Below are 20,536 nucleotides of genomic sequence, written 5' to 3' on the forward strand. Positions count from 1 at the left end.
AGACAGATAGATGGGTGACCGCTAGAAGGGGCAGGCAGTCAGTGCGGAAATCCCCTGTGGCTATCCCCCTCTCTAACAGGTATACCATTTTGGATACTGTTGGGGGGGATGGCTGATCAGGGGAAAACAACAGCAGTAGCCAGAGCAGTGACACCACGGCTGTCTCTGTTGTTCAGCACGGGGGGTCAAAGCACAGAAGAGCAATTGTCATAGGGGACTCTATAGTCAGGGGCTCAGATAGGCACGTCTGTGGTCATGAAAGAGACACCAGGATGTTACGTTGCCTCCCTGGTGCCAGGGTCCAGGATGTCTCTGATCGGGTACGGGACATTCTGAAGGGGGAGGGAGAACAGCCAGAGGTCATGGTACACATTGGTAGTAACGACATAGGCAGGAAGAGTGAGGAGGTCCTGCAGCGGGAGTTCAGGGAGTTAGGCAGAAAGTTAAAAAACAGGAACTCTAGGGTTGTAATCTCAGGATTACTCCCTGTGCCACGGGCCAGTGAGGCTAGAAATAGGAAGATAGTGCAGCTGAACACATGGTTGAACAGATGGTGTAGGAGGGAGGGTTTCCGATATCTGGATCAGTGGGATCTCTTCCGGGGCAGGTGGGACCTGTACAAGAAGGACGGGTTGCATCTAAACTGGAGGGGCACCAATATCCTGGCTGCGAGGTTTGCTAGTGTCACTCAGGAGGGTTTAAACCAGTATGGCAGGGGGGTGGGAACCAGAGCAATAGGTCAGCAGGTGAAATAAATGACTGGGAACCAGTGAATATGGTCAGTAGGACTAAGAGGAAGGGCAGGCAGGGAGAAATTACTGAACACAGTGGGACTGGGGGTCTGAAATGCATTTGTTTCAAGGCGAGAAGTATAATAGGCAAGGCAGATGAGCTTAGAGCTTGGATTAGTACTTGGGACTATGATATTGCTATTACAGAGACTTGGTTGAAGGATGGACAGGATTGGCAGATAAACGTTCCAGGATTTAGATGTTTCAGGAAGGATAGAGAGGGATGTAGAAGAGGTGGGGGAGTTGCACTGCTGGTTAAGGGGAATATCATAGCTGTACGACAGGAGGACACCTCGGTGGGCTCATGCAGCGAGGCAATATGGGTAGAGCTCCGGAATAGGAAGGGTGCAGTAACAATGTTGGGGGTTTACTATAGGCCTCCCAATTGCCGGCGGGAGATTGAGGAGCAGTTATGTAGGCAGATTTTGGAAAGATGTAAAAGCAACAGGGTTGTTGTGGTGGGTGATTTTAACTTTCCCTATATTGACTGGGAATCACTTAGTGCTAGGGGTTTGGATGGTGCAGAATTTGTAAGGTGCATCCAGGATGGCTTCCTGAGACAATATGTAGATAGTCCAACTAGGGAAGGGGCAATACTGCACCTGGTATTAGGGAATGAACCCGGCCAGGTGGTCGAAGTTTCAGGAGGGGAGCATTTCGGGAAAAGTGACCATAATTCAGTAAGTTTCAAGGTACTGGTGGATAAGGATAACAGGAGTCCTCGGGTTAAGGTGCTTAATTGGGGGAAGGCTAATTATAACAATATTAGGCAGGAACTGAGGAATCTAGACTGGAGGCAGATGTTTGAGGGCAAATCAACAACTGACGTGTGGGGGGGCTTTCAAACGTCAGTTGATAAGAATTCAGGACCAGCATGTTCCTCAAGGATGAAGGATAAGCATGGCAAGTTTCAGGAACCTTGGATAACGAAGGATATTGTGAGATTAGTCAAAAAGAAAAAGGAAGCATTCGTAAGGGCTAGAAGGCTGGGAACAGATGAAGCCCGTGGAGAATTTAAAGAAACTAGAAAGAAACTTAAGCAAGGAGTCAGGAGGGCTAAAAGGGGTCATGAAAAGTCACTGGCAATCAGGATTAAGGAAAATCCCAAGGCCTTTTATACATATGTAAAAAGCAAGAGGGTAGCCAGGGAAAGGGTAGGCCCACTCAGGGACAGAGGTGGGAATCTGTGTGTGGAGCCAGAAGAAATGGGAGAGACACTAAATGAATACTTCTCATCAGTATTCACCAAAGAGAAGGACTTAGCGGTCGATTTGTCTAGGGAAGAGTGCGTAGATAGCCTGGATCATGTTGAGATCAAAAAAGAGGTGTTAGGCATCTTGAAGAATATTAAGGTGGATAAGTCCCCAGGGCCAGTTGGGATCTACCCCAGAGTACTGAGGGAGGCAAGGGAGGAGATTGCTGGGGCCTTGACAAAAATCTTTGTATCCTCACTGGCTACGGGTGAGGTCCCAGAGGACTGGAGAATGGCCAATGTCGTTCCATTGTTTAAGAAGGGTAGCAGGGATAATCCAGGAAATTACAGGCCGGTGAGCCTTACGTCAGGGGTAGGGAAATTATTGGAGAAGATTCTTTGTGACAGGATTTACTACCATTTGGAAGCAAATGGGCATATTAGTGAGAGGCAGCATGGTTTTGTGAAGGGGAGGTTGTGTCTCACTAACTTGATGGAGTTTTTTGAGGAAGTGACAAAGATGATCGACGATGGAAGGGCAGTGGATGTTATATACATGGATGTCAGTAAGGCCTTTGACAAGGTCCCTCATGGCAGACTGGTACAGAAGGTAAAGTCGCACGGGATCAGAGGTGAGCTGGCAAGATGGATACAGAATTGGCTTGGTCATAGAAGACAGAGGGTAGCAGTGGAAGGGTGCTTTTCTGAATGGAGGGCTGTGACTAGTGGAGTTCCGCAGGGATCAGTGCTGGGACCTTTGCTGTTTGTAGTATACATAAATGATTTGGAGGAAAATGTAACTGGGCTAATTAGTAAGTTTGCAGATGACACTAAGGTTGGAGGAGTTGCAGATAGTGAAGAGGATTGTCAAAGGATACAACGGGATATAGATCGGTTGGAGACTTGGGCAAAGAAATGACAGATGGAGTTTAATCCGGACAAATGCGAGGTAATGCATTTTGGAAGGTCTAATACAGGCAGGAATTATACAGTAAATGGCAGAACCCTTAAGTGCATTGACGGGCAGAGGGATCTTGGTGTACAGGTCCACAGGTCACTGAAAGTGGCAACGCAGGTGGATAAGGTAGTCAGGAAGACATATGGCATGCTTGCCTTCATTGGCAGGGGTATTGAGTATAAAAGCTGGGAAGTCAAGCTGCAGCTGTATAGAACCTTGGTTAGGCCACACTTGGAATATTGCATGCAATTCTGGTCACCACGTTACCAGAAGGATATGGCGGCGTTGGAGAGGGTGCAGAGGAGGTTTACCAGGATGCTGCCTGGTCTGGAGGTTATTAGCTATGAGGAGAGGTTGGAGAAACTCGGATTGTTCTCACTAGAGCGACGGAGATTGAGGGGCGACTTGATAGAAGTTTACAAAATTATGAGTGGCATGGACAGAGCAGATAGTCAGAAGCTTTTCCCCAGGGTGGAAGAGTCAATTACTAGGGGACATAGATTTAAGGTGAGAGGAGAAAACTATAGAGGAGATGTGCAGGGCAAGTTTTTTACGCAGAGGGTAGTGAGTGTCTGGAATTCGCTGCTAGAGGAGGTGGTGGAAGCAGGTACGATAGTGGTGTTTAAGAGGCAGCTTGATAAATACATGAATAGGATGGGAATAGAGGGATACGGATCCCGGAAGTGCAAAATGTTTTAGTTGACAGGCAATATGATCGGCGCAGGCTTGGAGGGCCGAAGGGCCTGTTCCTGTGCTGTACTTTTCTTTGTTCTTTGTTCTTTGGACTATAATGTGGGAAAATGTGAAATTGTTCACTGAGCAAGAAGAATAAAAAAAGAGTATTACTTAAACTGAGAACAGCTGCAGAATTCCAAGGTGCAGAGGGATCTAGATTTCTCGTGCATGAGTCACAAAAGGTTAGTATGCAGGTACAGCATGTAATCAAGTAGACTAATGGAATGCTATCCTTTATTGCTAGAGGAATTGAACATAAAAGTAAAGATGCTTTGCTTCAGTTATAGAAGACATTGGTGAGAATGCATCTCGAATACTGTGTGCGGTATTTAAGGAAGGATGTAAATGTGTTGGAGGCAGTTCAGAGGAGGTTTACTCAATTGATACCTGGAATGATCAGACTGTCTTATCAGAATAGATTGGACAGTCTGGGCTTGTTTCCACTGGAGTTTAGAAGTGTGAGGGGTGACTTGACTGCAGTATATAAGATGCTAAATGGTCTTGACAAGGTGGACGTGGAAAGGACGTTTTCTCTTCTGGGTGAGTCCAGAACTAGGGGACCCTGTTTTAAAATTAGGGGTCATCCTTATAGGACAGAGATGAGGAGAAATTTTTTCTGAGGGTTGTGCACTTCGGAACACTCTGCCTCAGAAGGTGGTGGAGGCGGGGCCACTGAACATTTTCAAGGCAGAGGTAAATAGATTCTTGTTAGGCAAGGGAATCAAAGGTTATTAGGGGTAGATGGGAATGTGGAACTTGAACAGATCAGTCACAACCTTCTTGAATGGCGGAACAGGCTCAAGGGGCCGAAAGGCCTACTTCTGCTCCTACTTCGTATGTTTATATGTTTGTTCCCGTGCCATTACCTATCCTGAGAAGGGTGACTGCCTCCTTGTTGAGTGTCCAGGGAACTCTCCTGTTCCCTGATGCCCTGAAATGCTGTACCTTAGACTCCAGCTTAACTACTCTTGCTGAAGTTCCCCATGATGCATTCGCGTATTGAAGCTGTGGTTATCTGGGGTCACAGTGCCCTCCACAAGTTCTCAATTGCTGCACTTAAAACACACCAGTTGCACTGCATTCCTATATAACTTCTGTTTTATCTGTTTAATTATGTGACTAAAATTAACTAAAATTAGTGACTCCTTTTTAAACTACTCCAGTTTCTGCTCTTCACTCTTCCGTTCCTTTCTTTGCTTCTTAAGTCCTTTATTTATTATTAATGAATGCCAGATTTTAATTCACTGAGAATTCAAAACATGTTAACATTAGGATCCCCTAGTTAATTTTAATTTTATCCTCTAAATGTGATTAATTGAATACTAACCCAATTAAATATTCTACACTTGACTTTGTTATAAAATAAATTAATCACTTACCTGTAGTTCCTCAAATCCTCTGACATTACTTTTCAGATTTAGAATATCTTTTTTTCGATTCTTCCCTGCATCGTAGAGTGGTTTATTGTCACCCTTGCTCCTCCGCACTTTATGGCATCCCTCACGACCACTTGTCTCGCAGTGACAATTGTTTGGAACAATGCCTTTTTTGCTTGCGGTCTGAATTCAGTATCTACCTACGTCATTGTAGTTTGTGTCTCTGACTTGATTCTAAAGGTCATAAATAGCATTAATTTACCCAGTTTCGTTCAGGGTACAACTTAAAACTGGGTATAATTTGGCAGCTAACTAACATTCTGAATCAGAAACATCAAGGTGTGGAAAACTGAAATATCATCAAGTATTAAAACTAATGTTTGAGTCAAGGTGTATTGGGCCACAGTAGGCCTTGCAGTGGACCTAACTTCTGTCATAGCTGTTCTGGGAATGCTTGATTTTGGCATTGATTCCAGTACTAAAAACAAAGTCTATTTCTTCGTATTGACTTTTCTTTTACACCTTGGTGGTTGGCATTCGGACCTTATGCTGATACCAAATTTGATTTTGTTTCCTATTTAGCTTTCCTCGCCCAATGAAGAACACTTGGCTAAACAGGAATGCCCCAGCTCAAAGCAAGGATTATGGCATTCCTTCCCTTGAGAGCGTGGTTTTTGGCAGTAGCTATACAAAACAGCTGTCGCCTGATGTAAGACAACATAATCCAGTTAATTTGAGACTGCTCAGTTAATGGGTGAACAGAATTTTTTGTAACTGTGCTTTGGCGAAACATTTTCAGCAATCTAGTTTTGGCTACTATTGCATCATCAATTAGTTATGTTTCTAAAAGCAGAATACTGGGGATGCTGGAAATCTCAAATAAAATCAGAAAATGTTGAAAATACTCAGCAGCTGATGGCAGCATCTGTTGAGAGAAACAGAGTTGACGTTTCATGTCTGTGACCTTTCATCAGAACTGGGAAATGTTAGAAATGTCATACGTTTTGAGCAAGGGGTGAGTGGGACAAAGACAAAAGGAAGGTCTGACAGGAGAGGTAGAATGACAGAAGAGTTAACCTTCCAGGGCTAAAGAGAATGGTGATGAGGCAAAATAGAAACAAAAGATGTATCAAGAGCAGGTGTGCTACTGTAAGAATTCAAAAAATAAGAGGAAAACTGAAACATGCAAAGAAAAGTAAAGGAAATGGGGGACAGAGTTACGGTCTGAAATTGTTGAGCTCAGTGAGTCCGGAAGGCTGTAAAGTGCTTAATCGAAAAATGAGGCGCTTTAACTCAAGCTTACATTGAGCTTCACTGGAACAGTGCAGTAGGCCAAGGACAGAAATGTCAGCATGAGAGCAAGTGGAGAATTAAAATAACAGGCCACCGGAAGCTCAGGGTCATGCTTATGGACTGAATGGAGGCGTTCCACAAAGTGGTCACCGAATCTGTGACCAAGTCACCCCAAAGTAGAGGAGACTACATTGTGAGCAACGAATACAACAGACTAGATTGAAAGAAGTACATGCACATCTCAGCTTCACCTGGAAGAAGTGTTTGGGACCTTGGACGGTGAGGAGAGAGGAGATCAAAGGACAGGTGTTACACCTCCTGCATTTGAATGGAAAGGTGCAGTGGGAAAGGGATGGGGTGTTGTCATGTCATCTGGTTTCCAATATACAAGACAGAAAAGCTGTTATAGTTGAATGAGAATTTTTCTTATTTGAATCAGATTTAGTTTGAGAGACATAAAAGTGGAGAAGAAAACCACTTGGAAGAAAAGATCCACCCCTAAAAGACAGAGATTTATTTTTTGAAAGACCTATTATTGATGGCTTCTGTGTTGTTTTTAAATTGCTGACTTTCTTACGAACTTCAATGTGATGCATAAATTTGCCAGGAAGAAAAGCTGAGATGTTCTTTCTGTTCTTTTTTGTTCAGATCCCTCCGCAAGCTAAAATGCAGTATGCTTACTGATATATAATTTAAAATGTTGAATCAAAAACTTAGTCTTCAAGTTAATAAGACAGAACTTGTTTTATATTCTAATATATACCTTATACTTGAATTAGATAACTTTTGCAGCACCATGTATTATATTATATGTATAAGACTAGAATTTACACCCCACTTTGAAACTAAAGGTTGACTGAGGGAATTCTGAAATTGCTCTTTTTCACTTTTCATTCCTGGATTGTTCCTAAGTTGATTTGTTTCCTTTATTCACATAGAATCTGCAGCAGAAAAGTCAGCAATTTGGCCCAGCTTGTCTATGCCAGTATTTATACTCTGAAGCTAAGACCAGTACATTCCTATCCATTATTGCAGTCACCTCCAACATTGATGAGTTTGACAACTTTTTCTCCAAGTTCCAATTGCTGATTTAAATTTGGCAATAATTAAACAGGGCATATGCAAGGAGAGGAGATTTAAAATCAGGAGCTTGTATTGAAACAAAAACAGAAAATGGTGGAATAACAGTTAGGCCAGGTCATTCAGCACCTGTGGAGAGAGCATAGGAATCTAAGAACAGGAATAGGGCTATGAGTTAGCGTGGAGGGTATAAGGGACTATGAAATTGGATGTGGGGGCGGTATGGAGATGGCATGGAGAGTGGGTTGGGAGGGGTGAGGGCTTGAGGGCCAAACAACCTTCAATATAACTGGAACAAAGTCCCAGAGAATTGAGGTAGGCCTTTGAACCAACCCGCCTTGACACTTGGCTGCCACTGTGGCCTACACTCTGCTTCTAGGGTCTGCGGACCCGAAACCATCCGCACTGGACCCGTCCAGAGTGAAGGTCACAACATTCGGGGGTCTTTCTACAAAGACGGGTCCGGCGAGCCAGGAAATTTCAAATTTGGAATTTCTCGTATGCTGCGTGAATAAGAAAAGGAAGGGAATTAAAGGAAATTATAATCCATATTCGTTCATGGGATGTGAGTGTCACTGGCTAGGCCAGCATTTATTGCTCATCCCTATTTGCCCTTGAGAAGGTGGTGGTGAGCTGCCTTCTTGAACCACTGCGATCCAAGTGGTGGAAGTACACCCACAGTGCTGTTAGAGAGGGAATTCCAGGATTTTGACCCCAGTGGCAGTTAAGGAATGGTGATATATTTCCAAGTCAGGATGGTGAGTAGCTTGGAGGGGAGCTTCCAGGCGGTGGAGCTCCCATGTATTTGCTGCCCTTGTACTTCTAGATGGTAGTGGTCGTGGTTTTGGAAGGTGCTGTCAAAGGAGGCTTGGTGAGTTCCTGCAGTGCATCTTGTAGATGGTACACACTGCTGCCACTGTGTGTTGGTGGTGGAGGGAGTGAATGTCTGTGGATGGTGTGGCAATCAAATGGGATTCTATCACACTCCTGACTTGTGCCTTGTAGATGGTGCTCAGGCTTTGGAGAGTCAAGAGGTGAGTTATTCTCCGCAGAATTCCAAGCATCTGACCTGCTCTTGTAGCCACAGTATTTATATGGCTTGTCCAGTTCAATTTCTGGCCAATGGTAAGTCCCAGGATGTTGATGGTGGAGGGATTCAGCGATGGTAATCTTGAATGCCATGGGGCGATGGTTAGATTCTCTTTTGTTGGAGCTGGCCATTGTCTGCCACTTGTGTGGCACGATTGTTATTTGCCACTTGTCAGCCCAACCCTGGATATTGTCTAGGTCTTGCTGCATTTGGACACAGACTGCTTCAGTATCTGAAGAGTCGCGAATGGCGCTGAACATTGTGCAAGCATCAACGAACATCCCCACTTCTGACCTTATGATGGAAGGAAGGTCATTGATGAAGTAACTGAAGATGGTTGCGCCTAGGACATGACCCTGAGGAACTCCTGCAGTGATGCCCTGGAACTAAGATGATTGACCTCCAACGACCACAGCCATCTTCCTTTGTGCTAGGTATGACTCCCACCAGCATAGAATTTTCCCCCTGATTCCCATTGACCCCAGTTTTGCTAGGGCTCCTTGATGATGCACTCAGTCAAACACTGCCTTGAAAACAAGGGCAGTCACTCTCAACTCTCCTCTGGAATTCAGCTCTTTTGTCCATGTTTGAACCAAGGCTGCGTGATGAGGTCATGAGCTGAGTGACTCTGGTGGAACTCCAACTAGGCGTCAGTGAGCAGGCTACTGCTAAGCAAGCGCCGCTTGATAGCACTGTTAATGACCCCATCCATCACCTTACTGATGATCGAGAGTAGACTGATGGGCCAGTAATTGGCCAGGTTGGATTTGTCCTGCTTTTTGTGTACAGGGCACACCTGGGCAATATTGCCAGGTAGATGCCAGTGCTGGAGCTGTACTGGCAGAGCTTGGCTAGGGGCGCGGCAGGTTCTGGAGCACAAGTCTTCGGGAATATTGTCAGGACCCATAGTCTTTTCAACATCCAGTGCCTTCAGTCGTTTCTTGATATCACGTGAAGTGAATCGAATTGGCTGAAGACTGGTACCTGTGAAACTGGGGACCTCCAAAGGAGGGTGAGATGGATCACCCACTCGGCACTTCTGGCTGAAGATTGTAGCAAGTGCTTCAGCCTTATCTTTTGCACTGATTTGCTGGGCTCCCCCATCATTGAGGATGAGGATATTTGTGGAGCCTCCTCCTCCAGTGAGTTGTTTAATTGTCCACCACCATTCACGACTGGATGTGGCAGGACTGCAGAGCTTGGATCAGATCCATTGGTTGTGGATTCACTTCGCTCAGTTTATCACTTGCTGCTTATGCCATTTGGCATGCAAGTAATCCTGTGTTGTAGCTTCACCAGGTTAACACCTCATTTTTAGGTGTGCCCGGTGCTGCTCCTAGGCATCTCCTGCATATTCATTGAACAAGGGCTGATCCTATGGCTTGGTGGTCATGGTAGAATGGGGGATACGCTGGGCCATGAGGTTACAGATTGTGGTTGAGTACAGTTCTGCTGCTACTGATGGCCCACAGCACCTCATGGTTCCCCCAGCCTTGAGTTGCTAGATCAGTTCAAAATATATCCCATTTAGTAGGGGGTAGTGCCATGCAACACGATGGAGATATTTTCAATATTCGTCCCCACAAGGACTGTGTGGTGGCCACTCATACCGGAACTGACATGCATAGATACATCTACGGCAGGTTGCTGAGGATGGGGTCAAGTATGTTTTTCCCTTTTGTTGGTTACCTCACCATCTGCCGCAGACCTAGTCTAGCAGCTATGTCCTTTAGCCCTCGGTCAGCTAGGTCTGTAGTGGTGGTACGGAGCCACTCTTGGTGATGGACATTGAAGTTCCCCACCCAGAGTATATTCTGTGCCTTTGCCACCCTCAGTGTTTCCTCCAAGTGGTGTTCAACATGGAGGAACACTCAGCTGAGGGAGGGCGGTAAGTGGTAAACAGCAGGTTTCCTTGCCCTTGTTTGACCTGATGCCATGAGACTTCGTAGGGTCCGGAGTCGATTGTGAGGACCCCCAGAGCAACTCCTTCCTGACTGTATACCACTGTGCCACCACCTCTGCTGGGCCTGTCCTGCTGGTGGGACAGGACATACCCAGGGATGGTGATGGTGGTGTCTGGGACATCCTAAGGTATGATTCTGTGAGTATGACGTTGTCAGGCTATTGCAAGACAGCTCTCCCAATTTTGGCACAAGTCCCCAGATATTAGTAAGGAAGACTTTGCCAGGCTGACAGGGCTGGGTTTGCCGTTGTCATTTTTGGTGCCTAGGCCGATGCCCGGTGGTCCGTCCGTCTTTATTCCTTTTCAACGTCATAGCAGTTTGATGCAACTGAGTGGCTTACTCGGCAATTTCAAAGGGCATTTAAGAGTCAACCACATTGCTGGGGCTAAGAAAGAAAATGTGTTTGTGTATGTCAACTAACACCCAAGGTGAGAAGTTGTGCAGGTGGAGGTTTTTCATTGTAGGCCATCAGCTTAGGTGTTTTTCATGGAATTTAGGATGGGAGTCATCTTGTGAATTCAGCTCACTTTGACCATAGCTACATTGTACTTAAAATTAACTATTTAACAATCTTGCATGTCGACCTTGCGCTCTTTATTTCACACTTGCACCATTTGAGTACGCACAATTAATTTCCACCAAACTTGTTTCGTTTTCAGGGCAGCAATTTTGTGGTGCCAGAAAGCTGCATGCAACATGCTTACAATTTCCATTACAATCTCTGTTCAAGCTTGCTGCTGGCTTACAAAGGCCTTTTCAACTACTTCACCATGGTTACAAAAGAATTACCTACGTCTCGCAGGATGGAGCTAGGTAAGTTGTTGTAGATTCATTTAAATGAGAATTTTTTTTTCTGACTTATGAATTTCACCAAAACATTAAACTGGCTATCAGATATTCAGTATTGCTGAAAAAACCGACATGTCTCAGCTTTTTGTCTTGCATTCATCAGGACACTTCTCAAGAATACCAATATAAGGGGAGAACAGCAATTTATACTGTATGTAAGGTAGTAAAAGAACTTCACTTGTCTCTAAGAACTGAAGTAAAATACCTAAATTGTGAGTGAGATCAGTTGGACACAAACCACTCAATAATTGAATAAATACCTGAGCACCTCAAGTTTAATAATGACTGCTCAATCACTCCTGGTGAGGCAGAATTTTTCAGCCAATGGTGGAAGTCAAAACCTTCTCCAGCAAGTTAAGACCAATGTAGCCTTCAGGTGAAGCAGGGAGAAAGTGTGAAGTATACCTGAACCAGGGCACACAGATGTAATTCAGTCCCCAGTACTTCCACCAAAATGAGGGAAGGGGAAGATGGTGGGGGTGAGGGAAACTATACTGTAACACATTTACATAGGCAGTTTTCATTATAAATGTGAATAGTTATTTATGAAGGAAAAAAGTGGCAAAAATGTGCTTGGAAACAAGATTTTTTTATTCATTAATATGCATAATTTAAAAATAAATATCTGATAGTTGTTTGGTAGTATAGAACTTGAGCATTGCTGAAAAAGAAACATGTCTAAACTTTTCTAAACTCTGCAAGCATAGGCTGGTTGGGTATGGCCTGTACCCTTTGTGAACAGCAGCTGGGACATGCTGTTTGATAAGATCAGCCAGTCTTTGGGACGTACGGCCTACGTACCTAGCATCACGCAGGCACTGAAATTCATATACCACATTACTCATTTGTGTGGTAGGCAGAGTGTTTTTCTGGCTTGACGGCAGCATCTAACAATGCTTGGTAGTTAATTGTCAGTCACCATCGCTGGAGTATTCTCCATGGCAATGCCACTTGCCAACCAATCAGCGTTCTCTTCACATACAGTACAAATTGTTGTTTTCCCCTTATATTGGTATTCTTGAAAAGTGTTCTGATGGGTGCAAGACAAAAAGTTTAGACATGTTTCTTTTTCAGCAATGCTCAAGTTCCATACTACCAAACAACTATCAGATATTTATTTTCAAATTATGCATTTTAATGAATAAAAAAATGTTGTTTCCAAGCACATTTTTGTCACTTTTTACCTTCATAAATACCTATTCACATTTATAATGAAAATTGCCTATGTAAATGTGTTACAGTATAGTTTCCCCCACCCCACCATCTGCCCCTTCCCTCATTTTGGTGGAAATACTGGGGACTGAATTACACCTGTGTGCCTTGATTAAGGCATATTTCACTCTTTCTCCCTGCTTCACCTGAAGGCTACACTTGGTCTTAACTTGCTGGAGAAGGTTTTGATTTCCACCATTGGCTGAAAAATTCTGCCTCACCAAGAGCGAGTGAACAGTCATTTTTAAATTTGACGTGCTCGGGTATTTATTCAATTATTGAGTGGTTTGTGTCCAACTGATCTCACTCACAATTCAGGTATTTTACTTCAGTTCTTGGAGACAGGTGAAGTTCTTTTATTACCTTATTAATTCAGGCAATATGAATTAAGTACTCTTTCATGGAATCATAGAATGGAGGCTATTGTGCCTCCACTGCTTCTTTGAAAGAGCTATCCAATTAGTCCCATTCAACCCTTTCCCTATAACTGCAAAATTTTTCATTTGAAGTTTTATCCAATTCCCTTTTCAAAATTGTTATTGCTTTTGCTTCCATAGCAACATTTATATAATTTACATTTATATAAGACCTTCAATGCAGTTACACACCATGCCACACACAAGATATTGGGACAAATGATCAAAAATTTGGTTAGAAGTAGGTTTTTAAGGAAAGCCTTAAAGAAGAAGAATCTACACTCGGAGAGGCAGGGATTAATCAAGGACAGTCAGCATGGTTTTTTTAAGGGGAGGTCATGTCTGACCAGTTTGATTGAATTTTTCGAAGAGGTGACCAAATGGGTAGATGAGGGCAATGCATTTGACGTAGTCTACTTGGACTTCAGCAAGACTTTTGATAAGGTCCCGCATGGGAGACTGATAACAAAGGTAAGAGTCCATGGGGTCCAAGGCAATTTGGCAAATTGGATCCAGAATTGGCTGAGTGGCAGGAAGCAGAGGGTGATGGTCAAGGGGTGTTTTTGTGACTGGATGCCTGTGTCCAATGGGGTTCCACGGATCGTTGTTGGGTCCCTTGCTGTTTGTGGTATATATAAACAATTTAGACTTGAATGTAGGAGGGTTGATAAGTAAGTTCGCAGATGACACGAAAATTGGTGGGGTGGTAAATATTGAGGAGGATAGCCTTAGATTACAGGAGGATATAGACGGGCTGGTCAGATAGTTCTGAAGGAGATAGCTGAAGAGATAGTGGAGGCCTTAGTGGTGATCTTTCAGGAATCACTGGAGTCAGGGAGGGTCCCAGAGGACTGGAAAATCACTAATGTAACCCCCCTGTTTAAGAAGGGAGTGAGGCAAAAGATGGGAAATTACAGGCCGATTAGCCTGACCTCGGTCGTTGGTAAGATTTTAGAGTCTATTATTAAGTATAAGATTTCAGAATACTTGGAAGTGCATGGTAAAATAGGGCAAAGTCAGCATGGTTTCATCAAGGGGAGGTCATGCCTGACAAATCTGTTAGAATTCTTTGAGGAGGAAACGAGTAGGTTAGACAAAGGAGAACCAATGGATGTTATCTACTTTGACTTCCAGAAGGCCTTTGACAAGGTGCCGCACAGGAGGCTGCTCAGTAAAATAAGAGCCCATTGTGTTAGAGGCAAGGTACTAGCATGGATAGAAGATTGGCTGTCTGGCAGGAGGCAGAGAGTGGGGATAAGCGGGTCATTCTCAGGATGGCGGCCGGGACTAGTGGAGTTCTGCAGGGGTCAGTGTTGGGACCACAACTTTTCACAAACAAGGCATGGGAATACATGATGAATGGTAGGACCCTGGTAAGTACCGAGGATCAGAGGGACCTTGGTGTGCATGTCCACTGGTCCCTTAAGGAAGAGGGACAGGTACCCAGAGTCCTCAAACGTTCCTCATATGTTAAGCCTTTCATTCCTGGGATCGTTCTCGTGAACCTCCTCTGAACCCTCTCCAGGGACAGAACATCCTTCCTGAGATACGGGGCCCAAAATTGCTCACAATATTCTAAATGTGGTCTGACCAAAGCCTTATAAAGCCTCAGCAGCACATCCCTGCTTTTATATTCTAGTCCTCTTGAAATAAATGCCAACATTGCATTTGCCTTCCTAACTACCGACTCAACCTGCAAATTAACCTTAAGAGAATCCTGGACTAGGACTCCCAAGTCCCTTTGCACTCCAGATTTCTGAATTCTCTCCCCATTTAGAAAATAGTCTATGCCTCTATTCTTCCTACCAAAGTGCATGACCTCACACTTCCCCACGATGTATTCCATCTGCCACTTCTTTGCCCATTCTCCTAACCTGTCCAAATCCTTCTGCAGCCTCCCCGCCTCTTCAATACTACCTGTCCCTCCACCTATCTTTGTATCATCTGCAAACTTAGCCAGGATGCCCTCAGTTCCTTCATCTAGATCATTAATGTATGAACAGAACAGTTCTGTTGAAGAGTCATGCGGACTCGAAACGTTAACTGTGCTCCCTTCCACAGATGCTGCCAGACCTGCTGAGTTTTTCCAGGTATTTTTGTTTTTGTTTTCGATTTCCAGCATCCGCAGTTTTTTGCTTTTATCATAGGAAGGATGTGATTGCACTAGAGAGAGTGCAGAGGAGATTTGCCAGGATGTTGCCTGGGCAGGAGAGTTTTAGTTATGAGGAGAGATTGGATAGACTGGGGTTATTTTCCCTGGAGCAGAGGAGATTGAGAGGGGACATGATTGAGGTGTATAAAATTATGAGGGGTATAGATAGGGGAGACAGGAAGGAACTTTTCCCCTTGGTGGAGGGATCAATAACCAGGGGGCATAGATTTAAGTTAAGGGACAGGAGAGGATGTGAGGAAGAATTTTTTCACCCAGAGGGTGGTGGGAATCTGGAACTCACTGCCTGAAAGGGTGGCAGAGGCAGAAACCCTCATAACATTTAAGAAGTATTTGGATGTGCACTTGCAATGCCATGGCATATGAGGCTATGGGCCTAGTGCCGGAAAATGGGAGTGGAATAGTTAGGTACTTGTTTGACCGGGCAGACTCAATGGGCTGAAGGTCATTTTTCTGTGCTGTAGATCTCTATGACTCTGAGAGATGTGGTAAGGTTGGGGAGGCAATTCCAGAGCCTAGAACCCAGGTATTGTTGCCAGTGGTGGAGTAATAGAAAATGGAATGCCCAAGAACCCAGAATTGGAGGTGTGCAGAGGCCTCTGAGGGTTGTAGGAGGATGTTACAGACATCCTTGTTACAGAGAGGTGAGGCCATGGAGGGATTTAAAAATAAGGATGAGACTTTAAAAGTGAGGCATGGCCAGGCCAGGAGTCCAGAGGGGATGACTAAACAGGCAACAGAGTTTTGATGTGCTCAAGTTTATGGAGGGCAGAAGATGGTAGGTCAGCAGGAAGAGAATTAGAATAGTCAAACCTAGAGATAACAAAGGTACGGGTGAGTGTTTCAGTACCAGATAAGCTGAAACAGGTGGAGGTGAATGATGTTATAGAGGTGGATGTAGGTGTTTCTGTTTATTACATAGGATAAATGGCACAGGATTTTGATGCAGTGACAGTGAAGGAATGGCGATGTAGTTCCAAGTAGGATGGTATGTGACTTTGAGGGGAACTTGCAAGTGATGGTGTTCCCATACATCAACTGACCTTCTTCATAGAGGTGGTAGAGGTCACAGGTTTGGAAAGTATTGTTCAAGAAGTCTCGGCGATTTGCTGCAGTGCAACTTGTAGGTGGTATGCACTGCAGCTATGGTGCACCGATGGTGAAGGGAGCGAATGTTCTTCATTGTTTTTTTTAATTCATTCATGGGATTTGGGCATCGTTGGCTAGGTCAGCATTTAATGTGCACCTCTAATTGTCCCTAAGAAGATGTTGGTGAGCCGCCGCCTTGAACTGCTGCATTCCATGTGGTGTATGTAAACCCACAGTGCTGTTAGGGAGGGAGTTCCAGGATTTCGACCCAGCGACAATGAAGGAATGACAATATTGTTCCTAGTCAGGATAGTGTTTGACTTGGACAGGAACTTCCAGTTGGTGGTGTACCCATGCATCTGCTGCCCTTGTCCCTCTAGGTGTTGGAGGGCACAGACTTGCAAGGTGCTGTCGAAGGAGACTTGGTGTGTTGCTACAGTGTATCTTGTAAATGGTACACACTGCTGCTACTGTGCGTGCCTTACTGGCGGAGGGAATGTTGAAGGTGGTGTGTCGGGTACCTTTCAAGGGGCTTTGTCCTGGGTGGTGTTGAGCTTCTTATGTTGTTGGAGCTGCACTCATCTAGACAAGTGGGGAGCGTTCCATCACACTCCTGACTATTTTTGATTCATTCATGGGATGTGAGTGTCGCTGGCTAGGCCAGCATTTATTGCCCATCTTTAATTGCCATTGTGAAGGTGGTGGTGAGCTGCCTTTGTGAACCACTGTAGTCTGTGTGGTGTAGTTACACTCACAGTGCTGTTTGGGAGGGAGTTCCAGGATTTTGACTCAGTAACTTGTGCCTTGTAGGTGGGTGGACAAACTTTGGGGAGTAAGGAAGTGAGTTACTCGCTGCAGAATTCCCAGCCTCTGACCTGCTCTTGTAGCCACTGTATTTATTTGGCTAGTCCAGTTCAGTTTCTTATCAATGGTAACCCGCAGAATGTTGAAAGTGGGGGATTCAGCAATGGTAATGCCATTGAATGTCAGGGGAGGATTCACTCTTGTTGGAGATATTCATTACCTGGCATCTATGTGGCACGAATATTACTTGCCACTTAACCAGGCAGATTGTTTATTACATTTTTGAATTTCATGCCCCATTCAAGCTTAAGTTATGACCTGTATATCCAAGTTCAGGTCATTAATTTCTCAAAAACAGCAGTGGTCTCAGCACTGACCTCTGCGGAACACCACAGTATACTTCCTTCGGGTCTGACAAATGACTGTTCACTTACTCTCTGATTTCTGTCCCTTGGACGATTTTGTATCAATTCATCCACAGCCCTTTAAGTCCATGCACTGCAATTTTGCTAACAATCTATTGTATGGTGCTCTATCAGGTCCATATATAGAATGCCAACCTCTCTACCTTCTTTACCCCTCCTTACTCCATCAAATAACATGATCAGGTTGTTGAAAATGGGAAAATTTTTCAAGTACAAATGTGTACGTTGAGACAGACATACAGTGCTCTAAGGGATGGAATGCCATCTTGGTACCTTCTGAGAAATTGTGTTCCTTTGGTTAAGATTAAGCCATTCTTTATCTGATTCTCCAACTTTTATCACAGAACTCCAATCCATTTCTCAAATAAAAGTGAGGGAGATAAAATAGGAACATAAGACTTGGGAGTCGGCCATTCGGCCCTTGAAGCCTGCTCCACCAATCAATAAGATCATGGCTGATGTGGTTGTGGTCTCAACTCCACTTATCTGTCTGCCTCCCATAACCCTTGACTCCTTTGTCTAACTCTGCATTGAATAAATTCAATTACCCAGCCTCCAATGCTCTCTGGGGAAGAGGGGCTCTGATGGATTTGAATTTACTGGAAATGTAAGTATCCTGGGCCTTTGCTGTGTTTTGTCATTTGGTGTAAAGTTAAGGAAGTGAAATGGGAAATTTAAATCCTTCCAGATGTCCCTCACACAAACATGTATTTGAAAATAGAAGCCCAACATTGAACTGATATTAAATGCGATTTGATGTTCATGGGCTAGGAACTGGAAGGTATTTGCTTAACATTAACTCTATTTTCCTTAGACCATTAATTTTCTTGTTCATCAGTGCATATTTTATTGAAATTAACTTATATATGTCAAATGTTTTTACTTGCAAGCCACTTTTCGTTTGGCGAATGTTTGAGTATTTGTAGAATAAAGTGTTGTATGTAATGGGATATGGCAAAGCCCATGTGTAAACATTTCTGGGTGTTTGGTGAAATTCATCTTTCACTGACTGTATTCATGTAAGAGAAGATTTTTATTTACTTTGCCCACTTAAATTTCATGCCTGGTAAGAAAACACTGCATTAGCCCTGGATTAATTTTCCTCCAGTGAGGAAATTGATTTTGAAATCCATTTCAACATATTTAAATGTTGGAGAATCATGTTCTTGTTTTCATAATTTATTTTTTAATTAAGTATTTATTTGAATATATTGTCTTTACATTTGTTTGATTCTGTGAAAAGTTGCTTGCTCTTTTTAGCTTTGATCAATTATTGAATATCAATGAAACAGTTTTCCATATCCTAATTTATTTTTCTTTAATGTGGCCTAAATTATTGATATATTAAAATTATTGTGTTTTGTCCCTTGAAGGACAGCAATAGCATTGCTGTGTTGGTCTTATTCAACTTCAAATATGAATTTTATCCTTCTCAATGCCATATGTGAATTGCTTTTAATTGTTCCTGAACTGAGGCTGCCTGCTCATTTTACTTGGGACTGTTAATAGGTCCCAGAAAACAATAGATCTCAGATCATCTATCAGAACAAAATTTAAATCCAGCCATCAAAAATACAGGATAAAAACCCAGTTTGTTCCTATAGACCTGTAAGTTTTTAAATGCCTTCATTATTCCCCTCTGTGGCACAATTTTGATATTTCTCTATTGGGATTTTTTTAATAGTTATTACAGATTGCGCCACATATTCCAAGTAGTTAGATGCTGCATTATTCTCAGCTTTGTCATAGAGCTCCAGGCTTCCGCGAGAGCTCCAGGCTTCCGCGAGAGCTCCAGGCTTCCACTAGTGCTCTCGTTTGGGTGCCCATTTTCACTTGTAGGATAGTTACTTAAATAGTTTGGATTTGAATTCTATGGAAACTATCTTAAATAACCAGTCAAAATTTAAATCTACTGAAGTGGGATCAAGTCAGTAGTTCTAAGAATGATGAATATTGCTCACCCACATCCATTCTATATGGAACATACACACGTATCTTGCATATAAAACAACACTAAATATGTTGGACAACTTGATATGTAAGAACCTCCGAGGAAGCTCAGTTCTGATTGTCAGTGGAAGCTTTGGTATTCTATTGAGGTTGTATTTACCTATTAGTAGAATATATAGATTTGTTTGGTATTTATATATAGAATCCGTACAGTTTAACCCATGTGAATCACTGTATTTAAGAGCTCACCTTGTGCCAGAGGCTATTTTTATCATGTGACCAAGCTGTCAGTTACCAATGAAATTAACAGCTGTAATACCACAAGCATTGGTAGTGCTCAATTATTCACCTCCAGTTTTACATTCTAAATAGATAGTTGCAGTTGCACCTCAACATTCTGTATTTACTTAAAAAGTCAACATAGAATGCCAATGGCAGAGCTTCAAAGACTACTTCCCATCCATGTGGACCTCCCTCTGACAGAGTTGTTGCTTGGTGCTTAGCTTCTTGTATGCAGAATTAACAATTTGTGTTAAAGTCAGAGTTCGAGTACATATGTTTGTCCAGAGAAATTTATTACCTGTTGGTACCATTGTATATTTTATCTGTACTGTATAGCTGTCAGGGGCAAATTGTGAGACAGCTATCCTCCTTACAGCAACCTCTAATTGATTCTTGTTTTGACACTTGTTAAAAACAAAAAAATTAAGCTCTGTTAAAACATGAAGTAGGATTGTAGTTATAACATCATTTCTAGATTGACTGAGCAAATACCAAGTAGTTCAATACAAAATTGGGTGGATAAAAGAAGATAGATTTTGCTTGAGTAACCCAAAACACAAACAGACTTGATGAGAGGGTAGCTTCATTCTGTGCTGTAAACTCCTAGTGTTGTTTTTGAGAATAGGGTCACTAGAAAATCTTTTATGTTTTTGAGTATTTGACCAAGAGGTGAATTATATTTATAAAATAATTAGTTTTGAGGGCTAAATTGCCATAGGGACAAAACAGCTGGATAGCAACTTTTATAATAACTGAAGTTGTGTTAAATTCAACAATAAAGTTCTGTTACAGGTAATCTAGTTTAGGCAAAGAAAGTTTTAAGGAATGGCAACGTCAAATCTTTGCTCTATCATTAATTT

At 43.1% G+C, this 20,536-nt stretch overlaps 1 protein-coding gene across 4 annotated transcripts in view; it reads left to right on the forward strand.

The window, feature by feature from the left end:
- The window catches only part of fam135a (family with sequence similarity 135 member A), a 257,651-nt gene that overhangs the window by 107,343 nt on the left and 129,772 nt on the right, over positions 1-20,536 (forward strand). For 3 of the 4 annotated variants that reach the window (XM_078541854.1, XM_078541856.1, XM_078541855.1), the window contains 2 exons: positions 5,635-5,761; positions 11,139-11,292. In XM_078541854.1, the coding sequence (XP_078397980.1) occupies positions 5,635-5,761; positions 11,139-11,292 (281 nt within the window). Of the gene's footprint in view, positions 1-5,634; positions 5,762-11,138; positions 11,293-17,996; positions 18,052-20,536 lie in introns of all 4 variants that reach the window. The other variant, XR_013576591.1, reaches the window with a different exon arrangement.

Source organism: Cetorhinus maximus, chromosome 5, assembly GCF_964194155.1.
Source record: "Cetorhinus maximus chromosome 5, sCetMax3.hap1.1, whole genome shotgun sequence".
Taxonomy (NCBI): Eukaryota; Metazoa; Chordata; class Chondrichthyes; order Lamniformes; family Cetorhinidae; genus Cetorhinus; species Cetorhinus maximus.